We start from the raw sequence: 15,484 nt of genomic DNA, 5'->3' as shown, positions 1-15,484 counted from the left end.
GATTACTTGTGTGTTAAATATGTGAAGCTATGTTTAATATCAGCACCTGGTTTAAAACTGCTTTGCTTGTCTAGGACAATCAAGCAGTTGCAGCCAGCAGTCGACAAACTGTCGGAAAAATGAAATATCTGCTTTGTTCTTATAATACTTAAACATTCTACAGAAGTCAATACACTGTAAAATAAATAAATAAATAAATAAAATCCTGTTAAATTTACGGTGAAAAAAATACGGTACAAATGTTAATTGGTTTACGGTACACTTAAACAAAGGCGTAATTTTAGGTAGGGATGACAGGGGCATGTCCCTATCAACTTTAAAAAAATCGGAAATGTCCTGAACAACATTTGGACAATTTTACGACACAGAAAATACTTTATACTGTTTTTATTTTCTATTAAATGTCCTTAGTATAATTATTAATGTGTAAATTATTGTCCTACCTCTTCTAAAGCGGTGCATAAACGTTGTTGTCACGTGTCACTTGTTACTTTTCTCAGCGCTGTTCAGGATGCACCAATCACAGTCGTTTGTAAGATTAAAAACGAATAAACAATTCTGGCCTTTTCGGCCAGCAAAAGCCCTCTTCAGGAAGACACCTTAAAAATCAAACAGCTGTGTCAGAGGTGCAGGATTTTAAAATGCTAGTAAAACTCCCAAGCAATGTTTTATTTTGCACATTGTAGAAGAGAAAATAATGTTTTGTTAGTAAAATAAGGCATTTGTGATGAAAAGGAAGTCATTAATTGTAGGTTAAGCCTCAAAGCCTACTTTGTTCAGGAGGCCTACTTTTTCAGATAAAAATGTAAGAACATGTAAGTAAACAATATAAACAAAATATATATATATAATGTTGGAGTGAGGGGAGTTGGAAAGTGGGGGAAAATATCAATGTTCCAATGTTCCATTCTCCCCATAATTTGTTCATCGTGTGATGTCATTTTGCACATGTAAATCGTTAATTTAGCCTTCCCTTTGTTTAGATTTCCTGTTTTTTTAATGCTGGATAATACATTTTACAGAATGTCACTTTATGTCCCTTGGTTATTATTTTCTCGAGGTAAATCTTCTTAAAAAAATAACATTTGATTTTGACCCATTAAACTTAGGTTTATCACATTGCATATCACTGCATATTATCCAAGTTTATAGCATATCACATTTTTCCTCCTAACCTTGCAGCCCTGGGGGTCAGTTCCTAATTTGTTTATTCTTTAGAAATTCTTAAAACAAAAGGCTAATATTTAATATGGTGGGGCAGAGAAATACTGTAAGAAATGATACTTGTTAAATGATGTTATTATTTTGCCTATATTACCAGACTGACTTTATCGCATTTTCTTAATACCAACATTTTTAATATTAACCTTGCTATATGTCCCTACTAACTTTCAAACCAAACCTACACCCTTGCACTTAAAAGAAAACTGTTAAATTGACAGTAAAAAAAAACACTATCACAGTGTCACTCACACAAACACAAAACACCATCAGAGTAACACATGACACTAAAATAATGCAATAAACATTAACTAAACTACATCAAATATAACACAGAACACCCCAATGTGCATAACTGATATTAAAAATAAGAAGAAACATAACTATTTCAATGAAATATATTTGATACACTAACATTCTGGAAAAAATCTGCTTTTCACTTTACAAAAGCAAATGATGACGTGAAGTTCACCAATAGTGGCTCTACCAGGAGCAATTACCAATAAACATGTAGAGAGTGCTCAGTGTCACTCACACAAACAGGGTAACACATGTGAAAATAAAATTAATAAAAATAAACATGTAGAGAGTGCTCAGTGTCACTCACACAAACAGGGTAACATGTGAAAATAAAATTAATAAAAATAAACATGTAGAGACAGTGCTCAGTGTCACTCACACAAACACTGAACACCATCACAATAACACATGTGAAATTAAAATTAATAAAATAAACACGTGGAGACGGTGCTCAGTGTCGCTCACACAAACGTCTCGTTACTGTTGTAACCTTCAAGGAACGAGACGTTGTGTCGATGTAGTGACACTAGGGGTCGCGCTTGAGAGCCCCGATCACCTCAGATCTTTGAGAAAAGGCCAATGAGAATTGGCGAGTGGAATGTGCATGCCGCTCCCCCGGACATACGGATATAAAAGGGAGCTGGAATGCAGGATTTATTCAGGTTTTGTGCTGAGGAGCCGAAACACGGTCCCAGCCATTTCAGCGGCTAGTACAGCGTTGTGACAAGAGGGACACAATGTTTTGTTCCCTCCATCAGGGAACGGAGGTTACGACAGTAACCGAGGTGTTCCCCTTCTGTCACTCACTCGATGTTGTGTTGATGTAGTGACACTAGGGGTCCCTATGGAAAAATGCCACAACAGCTGAACTGTGTTACGTGAACTGCCAATGCAGGTGCAAGCAAGATGCTGTGTGCGTAATAGCAGGTGCATCAGACTGCACGTAACCTCCCCCAATGCCCCAAAAGACGTCATGTAGTTCCCCACATCCCTGAGGGGGGGAAGCGACGTAACTAGCATGGGAGCAGGCCATGCCAGCCGCGGCCTTTTCTCTCTATGCTTTCTCTCCACAGAGTATTAAATTCAGCTGGGGCCATCTAACGCTATCATATGCATCGGGGAAGGTGTTCTTTTCCTTTCCTATTCTTTCAGGGGGAAAAGACCCCACAGATACCACATCCTGCCCAAAAGGGGAGGTCAACATGTGGCAATACGACACAGCAGCCGCACATGGTAGGACCCACCACGAAAAAGGGGGGGAACTCTACAAACACAGCGACCGGGGGCAGAGAGAGCTCTGCCCAAGGGAGACGTGGGTCCGCTGACAGGGAGACGTTCCGTGGAATATACATCACAGGGGTTACCGGAGTAATCGGCACCTGAGAAGCACCTATCCCAGTACAGGGCATATTAGACCCCATAGTGGGGCTGGCTGCAAACTCCTCCACCGAGTTTGCAAACCATAGGGCTAGGGAGGAAGGACATCCAGGGTTCACGACTTCGTGAACTCAACTGGGGTTAAAGCACACATTTTTGCCTCAGGGGAGGGGAAAGGTGCTAAACGCAAGCGATACACCCGGCCAGCTGTTCCGTATTACTGAACTCTACCTGTTTGTACCTGAAAGAACACGGGACGAAACCGGCTCTGCAGATGTCTGCTAGAGAGGTGCCATTGGCCAGTGCCCATGAGGATGCCACACACCTTGTAGAGTGTGCTCGAACCCGCAAGGGGGCGGGCACGGCCTGGGTCTGGTAGGCCAATGCAATGGCGTCCACGATCCAGTGGGCAAGCCTCTGTTTGGAGACGGCATTCCCTTTCCGCTGTCCACCAAAGCAGACAAAGAGCTGCTCAGAGCGTCTAAAGCTCTGCGTGCAATCCAAGTAGGTGCGCAAAGCACGCACCGGACACAGCGACGACAGGGCTTGGTCTGCCTCCTCCCGGGGCAGCGCTTGCAGGTTCACCACCTGATCCCTGACGGGTCGTGGGAACCTTGGGCACATAGCCTGGTCGGGGTCTCAGGATCACATGAGAATCTGCCGGACTGAACTCCAGGCAAGTATCGCTGACAGAGAATGCTTGCAGGTCAATCAGGAGGGCCGTCTTTAAGGAGAGGGCTTTCAGCTCATCTGACTCTAGCGGCTCAAATGGAGCTCTCCGAAGGCCCAGGAGGACCACGGTGAGATCCCATGAGGGGAAGAGGCATGGCCTGGGAGGATTAAGCCTCTGGGCACCTTTGAGGAACTTAATGATCAGGTCGTGCTGTCCAAGGGACTTACCGTCGACTGCGTTGTGGTGAGCCACTATAGCGGCTACATAAACCTTCAAGGTGGAGGGGGACAGCCGCCCCTCCAGCCTCTCCTGCAGAAATGAGAGCACTGACCCGACTGCGCATCTCTGGGGGTCTTCAGCTTGGGAAGAACACCAATTCACGAATAAGCGCCACATTAGGGCATAAAGCTGCCTGGTAGAGGGAGCTCTGGCTTGAGTGATCGTGTCTACGACTGCTGGTGGTAGACCGCTTAGACCTTCCGCATCCCATCCAGGGGCCAGGCATGGAGATTCCAGAGGTCTGGGCGTGGATGCCAGAGGGTGCCCTGTCCCTGAGAAAGAAGGTCCTTCCTCAGGGGAATCCGCCAGGGAGGTGCTGTCGCGAGGAGCGTGAGGTCTGAGAACCAAATCTGAGTGGGCCAGTATGGGGCCACGAGGGTGACTTGTTCCTCATCCTCCCTGACCTTGCACAGGGTCTGTGCAAGAAGGCTCACTGGGGGAAAGCGTATTTGCGCAGCCCCCGCCAGCTGTGTGCCAGGGCGTCTGTCCCGAGGGGGGCTCCCGTCAGGGAATACCAGAGCGGGCAGTGGGACTGATTCCCGGGAAGCGAACAGCTCTACCTGTGCTTTGCCGGATCGACTCCAAATCAGCTGGACCACCTGGGGGTGGTGTTTCCACTCTCCGCTGAGTGTTGCCTGCCACGACAGCGCATCCACTGTGGCGTTGAGGCTGCCCAGGATATGAGTGGCCCGCAGCGACCTCAGCCACTGATGACTCCAGAGGAGGAGATGGCGGGCGAGTTGTGTCATGCGACGAGAGCGTACGCTGCCTTGGCGATTTATATATGCTACTATCGCTGTGCTGTCGGACCGGACCAACACATGCTTGCCCTGGATCAACGGCAATAGCCTCCGCAGGGCGAGTAGTACAGCCAGTAACACTAGGCAGTTGATGTGCCAACCAGTCGCGGTCCTGACCAGGAACCGGCGACTGCGTGCCCATTGCATACAGCGCCCCAGCCCAGTTTGGAGGTGTCTGTGGTGGCCATGACATGTCTGGACACTTTCTGTAGGGGAACTCCTGCCTGTAGAAACGCAAGGTCTGTCCAAGGGCTGAATAAGTGGCGGCAGAGCGGTGTGATAGCTACGCGATGTGTGCCGCGGTGCCATGCCCATCTCGGGACTCGAGTCTGAAGCCAGTGCTGAAGCGTTGTTGGGCCTCATGTATTCAGATAGAAGACAAAGGCAGGCCTAACAGTCAAAAACAGTCCTCAAGCCTCCTCCTTCTAAGTCGTAAATTTTACTGACAAAAATCACGCCAAAATCAAACAAAGGGAGTCCAAAACAGACTACAGATCCATGAAGCCTTGCCCACTAAAGGATCGAGCACTCAACTCCTATTGGATGAGGCACACCACAGAACGTCCCTCAAACATGACATCATCAGGACTTCAAATAATTCTGAAATGCTTCCAAAGTTGCTTCCAGCGACTTAGTTCACCGAATATGGACGTAGCTTTTTGCTGCTCTCCGGTGCAGCCTCGTGGCATAAGGAAGTAATGTCCGACTTGAAACTGTAGCCATACAATCTCCATCTCGCTGGACGAGTTGAGATTACTCTGTGTTCAACTGAACACTCTAACGGATCCGAAGGAGACCGCCGAGCAATTCGCATCTTCATCCGTTGGCCTACAGAAGTGAAGAGATTAAAGATTTCTCTTCCATCTTCAATCAAGTCGACATTTCTGAGTTCTCCGCCAGCCCGCCGAGAATCAACAGCCGTACCGCCCTCTGAGAATCAACAGCCGTACCGCCCTCTGAGAATCAACAGCCGTACCGGCCGCCGACAATCAACAGCCGTACCGCCCGCCGACAGCGCGAGGAAACGACCTCTCGTCATCACACGAGCCTCAAGGAACCGGGTCAAAGTTAAAGGATGGAGGAAAACACATTCTACCTGTGTCCTCATGCGATTCAAGTAAGAGGTTACATCTGGGCAGAGATAGAATATTATAGTGTGTTATTCTTGTGTTTCAAGGATTTTTTCTTGTACAGTTTACGGACCGCCATGTCCGCTAATTATTAATACTCAGGGTATTAATTATCACGAATTTGTTTTGCTGTATTGTGGTCCAACCAAATTGGACTGTTGTGCATTTTCGCCATCACGGGTGAGACAGCAACTGAGTTCATCCATTAAAGAGTCAAATAACAAGGGACTTTTACGAGCCCCGCTCGTAAAACCGCGTCTCTGAGTGATGAACACGGCTGCTTTATCTCCAGCTATCGCGAAATCAGCTTTCGGGCTGTCACTGAATCATCTCTCTCTCTCTCTCACTAACCACACTGACACACACACACACACACACTGTCACACACACACCTTATGTGTTATAGAATTATTTTTATTTCCATATCTAATCATGTCACTGTTTAGTTTGTAGTTGTAAGTCGGAAGTTTATTGACTGCATTGTATTAATTATTAAGTGATATTACTGCATAAATACAGTAATACACACAAACACTAAACAACATTAGAGTAACACATGTGACACTAAAATAATACAATAAACATTAACTAAACTACATAAAATATAACACAGAACACCCCAATGTACATAACTGATATTAAAAATAAGAAACAAAAATATTCCCATAAAATATAATGAAATGTAATGGGTCATGCAGGGAATTCTGGGAATGCACGATTATTGTGTTTTACCGTAATTTTAACAATAATTTACTGTAAAAGTACATGTACTCCCTTGTTTAACATAATATACATTTTGACCGTTAGTTACACTATAGAAAATGATACTTTTTACATCTAAAAAACATGTAATTTTACAGTAAAATGTTATAAAAGATTATGTATTGTCTTGTTAAATTTATTATAATTTTTTACAGTATATTTTAAGGTAACTACCTGTTAACCAATTAACGTTTTCTAAGAACAGGATGGTATAACAGCACAGGAAGCAAGCAGTTCTGACAGTGATCAAGATTATTACTGAGATGACAGAGACCTCTAGTGGACAAGACAACAGACTGCTGGTTAAGGGCCACAGGATCTCCAGACATGGAAAACATGGAAATATCAGAATTTAGTAGTGGAAATGAATCAAATAAAAGTAATGGAAAAGTTCATAGTGATGAAAAAGTTTCAGACTTTTTCATAGTGCATATACATTTATTTGCACTAAATATTTATTTACTGAAATTACTAGATAACAGCACTTGTTTCTCAGAACATTAGATTTCTGTAATGTGCATATACAGTATCACAAAATGATATTACATTATCCCTTACCTTATATGCAACCCTGTTTGAGTAATCTGTACAATCAATTATTTTATGGCTATTATCTGTTCTGAAACGGCATTTGAAGCTTTCTCATGTGTTATCTTGTTCTCCTGATGATGTTAGTTTGATCTTTATGAATTACCCTTTCAGTTCATGTATCTAATGCTTGTCAAGAGATGCTGGATCCTTGTTATAAAGCAGATCGTTCCGACTCAAATCTGATTGGATGGGCCATGTTTGAAGCCACTGTAAATATAATATACACGTCAGGATATCTCTACAGTATATTAATGGAATAGTTCACCCAAAAATAAAAATTCTCTCATCATTTAGTCACCCTCATGCCATTCCAGATATGTGTGACTTTCTTACTTCAGCAGAACACAAATTAAAATTTTTAGAAGAATATCTCAGCTCTGTAGGTCCATACAATCAATGCAAGTGAATGGTGAACAACATTTTGAAAAAGGAGTCACATGTTTGTTTGTTCTCACCTAAAACAGATTGGATCACTTCAGAAGACATGGATTAAATGTATGGATTACTTTTATGATGCCTTAATTTGCTTTTTGGGATAATATGGGGGGGCAAAGCCCACTCCAGCACCCCTCTAGATCCGGCCCTGGGATAAGATGTCATGTGCGGGGGCATCTGGTTTTAATTAATGATATATCACAAATAACAAGTAATATAATATTCAAAATATGTGTATTCAAAAATACACACTTTACGCACTTTTCTGCAACATTAAAAACACACAACTTGGAAATATGAATTTTTTGTTTTGAGCCAAATGATGCTATGATTGTACTATGATACTGTGTGGAAACGGTCTAAAGTATGCGGTATGTGTTTGTGTAGGTTGGTGCGAGAGTTTCTGGGGGAGAAAGAGGTGGAGCTGTCTCTGATGTTTGATGCTGTGGAGGAGACAGACATGGGCAACTATACCTGTAATGTGGAGAATCATATTGGCCACAGCAGTGGAAGTGCCATCCTACAGAAGAAAAGTAAAGATTACAATCAAATTAGACCAGTTTCTCAACATTACATGATATTCATAAAGCTAAGTAAAAGATTCCATTTAGTCCATAGTCATCTCTAGAGTATGTGTTTTTACAAGCTATATGGGTTTTCTGTGTGAACGAATTTTGTGACCCCAGATCAGAGGGGTCATTACACCAGTCATTTTTCTGTGTTAATGTAATGTTTAAACCCAAAAACATAAAGTGTTTAAATTTCTACTTGCACTTCATTGCACTTTATCTGATCTAAATATCTCTTTGAATTTACCAACTGATGAAGAAAATTGAGTTGAAACTGAAATTCATACTATTAAATAGAAAGGACTGAATGAAAACATTTCAGTAAAAGAAATAAAAGTAAAAGTCTCCCTGTTATGATCTAACAATAATTAAAACATTTTTGACAGTGTGTTGCTGGAACAGTAGTGGCGGCATTATGAATATATTTCTATTTATTTTGCATTATACACAAAATAATGGCAAGACATAATTTTTTTCCCCCCATTCTTTTAGCAGACATTTTCTTATCCAAAGTGCATTTTTATGACCGGTTCAGTCCCCCTGAGTAACCTGGTGTAATTGCTCAAAGGTGTAATTGGTGGTAATTCATGACAACTAATGAAATAAGTTTCAGTTTGAATCTACAACCTTTGCATTACCTGCCCATGTCTTAATCACAACTGTTACATGTTACGTATATTGCTGTGTGTATTATTAATAAAGATAGTCCACTTCAGATCAGAGTAATACTGATTAATGCATAGTCACTGAATGTGTTTTTGTGTTGTTGTGTAGATGTCTACAGGTTGGAGCTGGTTGGAGGTTTGGGTGCCATCATGTTGGTATTAGGAATCTTCACAGGCATCTATAAGTGCTATAATGTGGAGATCATGCTGTGTTACAGACAACACTTCGGTAGCGATGAGACAGATGACGGTAAGTTTACACTGAAGGCACTGTCATTTAACTGTATATTGTCACTGTGTCTAAGAGGGAAATATTCCAAACTTGGATTGTCAACGGAGCTAAGAATTTGCACTCATGCTAATTAGCACTAAAAGCTCATATTCATGAATCTTATTCATAATTCGTATCCATATGTAATCATTGTGGAAATTAACTCTCACATAGTGGCAGAGTTTTTGTTTTTAAATGAACAGTTCACCCAAAAATGAAAATTCTCTCATCATTTACTCACCCTCATGCCATCCCAGATGTGTATGACTTTCTTTCTTCTGCTGAAAACAAATGAAGATATTTAGAAGAATTTCTCAGCTCTGTAGGTCCATATAATGCAAGTGATTTGGTGGCGAAAACTTTGAAGCTCCAAAAATCACACGGCATAAAAGTAATCCATACGACTCCAATGGTTAAATCAATGTTTCCAGCAGCGATTTCATTGGTGCGGGTGAGAAAAAAATCTATATTTAAGTTTTAATACTACAAATTCTCCTCCCTGCCCAGTCAATCTCCACTTTAACTTTCACATTCTTCTGGTGTTTTTTGGTGATTCAAGTTCTTCATGCATACGCCCCCTACTGGGCAGGGAGAAGAATTTCTAGCAAAAATGGACTTAAATATTTACCTGTTTCTCAACAACATTTATCATATCACTACAGAAGACATTAATTTAACCACTGGAGTCATATGGATTTCTTTTATGAAGTCTTTGTGATTTTTGGAACGTCAAAATTTTTGCACCCATTTACTTGCATTGCATGGACCTACAGATCTGAAATACTCTTCTAAAAATCTTCACTTATGTAAAATGATCATATTTGTTTGAGTCTGAGAGTTTGCAAAATTAATATGTTGTATACAACAGATGTTAAATTTATGTATAAATGTAGAGAATAATGCTATTTGACAGTAATATGTGAAATATTATGCACTTGCCAGAACAACAGACACATTTACTTACAGTACTATTAGAATATACTGTTTTGTTATAAATCAGGGCTGTCAATCAATTACATTTTTTTATCAAATGAATCACATGGTATGCCAATTAATTAATCACATAGGCCTACATAAACATTCAATATATAATGATTAAATTATATATATATAATATATATATATATATATATATATATATATATATATATATATATATATATATATATATACAGTATATATTATAAAAAATAATAATAATACAGATGATTAACATGCATTACATTATTTTGGCACACAAGCAAAGCATTAAAAAAGACTATACAAAAAGCGGCTTTAGAATGCAATATATTATTTATTTGCATATTATTGAACATAAGCCTATCATTGCTCTACAGTCCGTAGCAATCCATTTTGCAACTTAATTCGTCAGTCAGTCTGAAATTTATTATAAGGGCTTGCTTAAGGATGCTTCAATGTACACCTGCATCAGACGGACGCTTCTGGACCATCTCGGTTGCGTCGTGTCATAAACGTGCTGTTTTTAGGATGCTGTGTCAAGTTTACAGAGTTTGAAACTTAGAAAAACATGTATTGAGATCCCTGCGTTCAGATTTGCACTCCATCAAGCTGTGTTTGAACCTCTGATATACAGCTTTGCTCAAAAGTTTGCACACCCTGGCAGAAATTTTGAAATTTTGGCATTGATTTTGAAAATATGACTGATCGTGCAAAAAAAACTTTTATTTAAGGATAGTGATCATATGAAGCCATTTATCATCACATAGTTGTTTGGCTCCTTTTTAAATCATAATGATAACAGAAAACACATAAATGGCCCTGATCAAAAGTTTACATACCCTTGAATGTTTGGCCTTGTTACAGACACACAAGGTGACACACACAGGTTTAAATGGCAATTAAAGGTTAATTTCCCACACCTGTGGCTTTTTAAATTGCAATTAGTGTCTGTGTATAAATAGTCAATGAGTTTGTTAGCTCTCATGTGGATGCACTGAGCAGGCTAGATACTGAGCCATAGGGAGCAGAAAAGAATGTCAAAAGACCTGTGTAACAAGGTAATGGAACTTTATAAAGATGGAAAAGGATATAAAAAGATATCCAAAGCCTTGGAAATGCCAGTCAGTACTGTTCAGTCACTTATTAAGAAGTGGAAAATTCAGGGATCTCTTGATACCAAGCCAAGGTCAGGTAGACCAAGAAAGATTTCAGCCACAACTGCCAGAAGAATTGTTCGGGATACAAAAAAAACCCACAGGTAACCTCAGGAGAAATACAGGCTGCTCTGGAAAAAGATGGTGTGGTTGTTTCAAGGAGCACAATATGACGATGCTTGAACAAAAATGAGTTGCATGGTCGAGTTGCCAGAAAGAAGCCTTTACTGTGCCAATGCCACAAAAAAGCCTGGTTACAATATGCCCGACAACACCTTGACACGCCTCACAGCTTCTGGCACACTGTAATTTGGAGTGACGAGACCAACCATATTTACTATATTTTGGAGAGGGGTCAACAAGTATTGTGCTCCTTGAAATAACCACAGCGTCTTTTTCCAGAGCAGCCTGTATTACAGCACAACTGTATATATAGAGAGAGAGAGAGAGAGAGAGAACTGGATTGCTCATGACGTCATAACAGTGAAGCCACTGCACCGCCATATTGCTCTGCCCAATCATTCCAATGTCCCAATTGATTTAATAGGAAATCATCTCATTTCAGTGAGTAAATATTAGTCATTATATCACCTATTTTATATCTGAAATCTGCATGTACATCCCTACAACGCAAACGTCCTACACATGTAATTATTTATTTAAAGTCTGGGATTTTTCCTGTTTCTTGAAAGCCCGATCGAGTTATGTTTATCTATATCAGTGTCCACCACTTACAAACTTCAGTGGCGAACAGATCAGCTGAATGCACGTCTGACTTTTTTAAAGTGCCTATTGGGGGTAAGGACGTACTGTCACCCTAAACAAGCAGATATTACAGCTTTTCCTACTTATATTACAACTTGTGGACAGTTTAGATCGTTATGCTGCACTGATAGACTGAACACTGGGGCAGGTGAATGCTCTGACATCGTGATCCACGTATATCTTCTACCTCGTAACGAATATTATCTATAACAAGCTAATTAAACATTAAATATGATCGTCACTCGAGGGCAAAAAGTGGTCTTATCCACAGGTCGGAGATGGTGAAATGGGGGTATTTTAGTCACTGATTTAGTCATTTCAGCCCTATATTTTATTTAAAAAATGTATCTGTACAAATGATATTTTGTCCACAGAAATAGGTTGGTTGATATCCATGTTTACCATCAAATGAAGCTTAGAGATTTGTTTATCTTTATGCTGTATTGTATTAACCTCTGTGATACAATGCATTTCTTCCTTTAGACAACAAAGAATATGACGGCTACCTATCTTACACCAAAGTGGATTTAGAGTCAGTGGAGCACGAGATGAGCGAGGAGGAGCAGTTCGCTCTGGAGATCTTACCTGACATCCTGGAGAAACACTACGGATATAAACTCTTCATCCCTCACCGTGACCTCATCCCCAGTAGCAGTAAGAACATCTCTTTCATTAAGCCAAAGATCAAGATGAACAGCATGTTTTTGGTAGAAAAGTAAACAAAAACTATCGCCAGCAAATGTTGCCGCTCCAAAAAACCAAGGAATGTTTTGATAGCGCCAGAGAGCCACAGTGTTTACACTTTTGGAGAAATCAGTCCACAAATGGTTAACTTATAGTTGAGTCTGCAATCTGCATATTAAGCTGTGATATAGGAGAAAGTATTTTAACTAGGGCTGTTAATCGATTAAAATTTTTTAATCAAATTGATTACAGATAATTCAGATAATTAAAATGCATTACATAATTGTGACGGGGGGGGCATGGGGTGGCACTCTAAGAAAAGCATTGCCACCCCAGCATAAGTATTAAAATGTATTAAATATAAATGTACGTATATTATTGTTGATTTTGACATTGTGTAGGGGTTTATTCATGTCAAACTGCCTAAACTCTCACCGAACGCACAAATGACTACTAACCCATTGACTGATTACAGCAGCAACCAATCACAGCATCAACAAATTGCCTACCTACTATTGCAGCGCGTGTACAGTGTTTGGGCTCCCGCGGGTTGATGAGCTTATTTCCTCAACAACAATGACCACATGGACAAATATGTGGGGAAAAAAAAGATGAATTTCTCAGCTGTTTCCAAGTATTCGCTGAGTGATTATTAGATACATCGCTGTTAGTCATGGGTTGAGATGGGTGAGACGCGTCCTCACCACTTTTTGAAATAACTGTCATCAGGTATGTGTATAATCCACATGAAACATCTCCATTTCTTGAGTTGGAGTTTCAATTTCATCTGTGTGTCTTTTGACAGGTGATCCGGTGCTGGAATGTTATTTTGAATGTTATGATAAGTGTTCATTGCGGCTGTTATCAGTGTCCTTTAGTGTCAGCAGTTTTGCCGCAGCTCGTGCTCTTTTCCATGTCCCCGTTGTGATGGCCTTCTCAACAGTATTGTTTGTGTGTACTTTATGTAGTGTAGATGTGTTTGAGTGTTTGTGTGTGTTGTCTTTTTCTCTTTCTCTCCCTCTCTCTTAATCGCTTTCAGGTATGGGGTATCCATCTGAGCAGATTGTCCCTATATATACGGAGTGTTTCATGGCTGGGTTGTGTGATGGGAGACGGGTGTTCGTGAACTGTGTCAACTCATTCACGGGCGCTCAGGTGCACTCCGGGTTCCCGCTACCGGAGCGGAGAGTTTGTGTTTGTGGTTGTCGCTGTCTGAATTTCAGAGTTCACTGTTCTTTCATATACAGAACTGTCAATAAATGTGTCTGTGTTTCCACTACTCTCATCTCCCCGCATCTTTAATTGCATTTCATTTTTAAAGTGTAAAACCCATCCACTGACATACAGATGCAATCTTGGTTAATTAAAATAAAAAGTTATATTTGGCCGAATTAGAATCCAAAACCTCTAAAAACTAGAGGCAACTGTTACCACTAGATCAGTCAGTCATGTTCTTGATCAAAGTGCTGATCTATGTATTCATCTATTGATTAACAAATCCCAAGACTGATACTGTTAGTTGCAGATGTAGAGATGAAATTACCATATTATGTGAAATATTTATTTGGGTGCTTGAATCGGTTATTAAGAATGACTGTTGATCAAATCAGGTCATTTAAAAGAATCTTTCACTGTGCATAACATAATATTCATTAGTTTTGCAGCACAGTACAATTTTCTGTACAGTTTATTTTTATTTAGACCTAACTTTGTGTTAACTTCGCTTTCAAATTGATTATTCCTGCTCTCCATCCATGGGTACAATTAACAAAGGTGGTGATGTTTAGTCCAGATTGCCGGTTCTATATGTGAAGCATAGGAACATTTAGAATTTGTTGATGTGTTTAATAGACAATGTCTTGGTGCTCTGGAGATATACATTTTGTTATTTATTTTTTGTTATGGAAATATAGATTTTTGGGGGCAAATCAGCATCAACATGGTTACTGTGTGATTCCTGTGGAAATGCAGTTGTATCACAAATTTATGGACATTTATAATTTGATATTGACTCCAATTAATGAACTAGTACCGTAATCCATAAGAACTACACATGGGTGCTTGCTTTGGTGTTGCCAAGAGGTCGACTGAACTAAGTTGGGCAGTACCTGCTGAAAACCGATTAATCAACGATAGTTTTTAAAATTGATACTGAATGAAAAAATAACACTCACAGTAAAACAGTGCTGAACTTTATTACAAAAATAAACAGTACTGACTGAACCATGAAAATGTATTGTACTTTTTAAATGAAATAAATATATAAATATTAATATATATGAACTAATATTCAAATTTTAAAGTCAGCTGATTTTTTAATTGACGTTGTTTCCTTAGTCCACAAGAGGGCGCAAGAAATACATAAACCATTCAGCACCATTATATTATTGCATAGAACATTCCTATCCTGTCTGTTAAAAAAAAGCATTTCATTTTCAACTAATAAAATAAATAATCAAAAAGTTTTAGGCGGTCCATATTATCAAATGTTAAGTCAAAAGTAAAATGAAGGGGGGGAAACGATTCAATAGGCAGTTCACATGGTGTTACACTTGCACTGATTCCTACTACTCCAGACTCAAGCTTCATAATAACAGAAAAATACCACATTGTTTTTTATTCAGTTCAGTTGTAGGTAGAGTAGCAATATTCACAGATAGCAGTGGTATTCGGCTGAACTCGGTGGTGAAGCAGCTCAGACTATGAGCCCAGGCCAGGGGCTGTTCAAACAGACGGAACACAACAGACTGGAAATGAACACGAGAATCTCGAGACCCACATTTCCAAGTTGAACATCTTTCCTGACAAAGCATTTAAACAACTCATTGCTTAATCTGAGATACGCTTA

The 15,484-nt window shown here is 40.0% G+C and overlaps 1 protein-coding gene across 1 annotated transcript in view; it reads left to right on the top strand.

Annotated features, from left to right (window-relative positions):
• Positions 1-15,484, top strand: part of LOC127413309 (X-linked interleukin-1 receptor accessory protein-like 2) — a 665,896-nt gene that overhangs the window by 644,581 nt on the left and 5,831 nt on the right. The window contains exons 8-10 of the mRNA XM_051650333.1: positions 7,956-8,101; positions 8,912-9,052; positions 12,436-12,606. Of these exons, the coding sequence (XP_051506293.1) occupies positions 7,956-8,101; positions 8,912-9,052; positions 12,436-12,606 (458 nt within the window). The remainder of the gene's footprint in view (positions 1-7,955; positions 8,102-8,911; positions 9,053-12,435; positions 12,607-15,484) is intronic.

This window comes from Myxocyprinus asiaticus, chromosome 22 (genome assembly GCF_019703515.2).
Source record: "Myxocyprinus asiaticus isolate MX2 ecotype Aquarium Trade chromosome 22, UBuf_Myxa_2, whole genome shotgun sequence".
NCBI lineage: Eukaryota > Metazoa > Chordata > Actinopteri > Cypriniformes > Catostomidae > Myxocyprinus > Myxocyprinus asiaticus.
The sequence above is the reverse complement of the archived record's forward strand: the minus strand, read 5'-3'. Positions and strand labels throughout refer to the sequence as shown.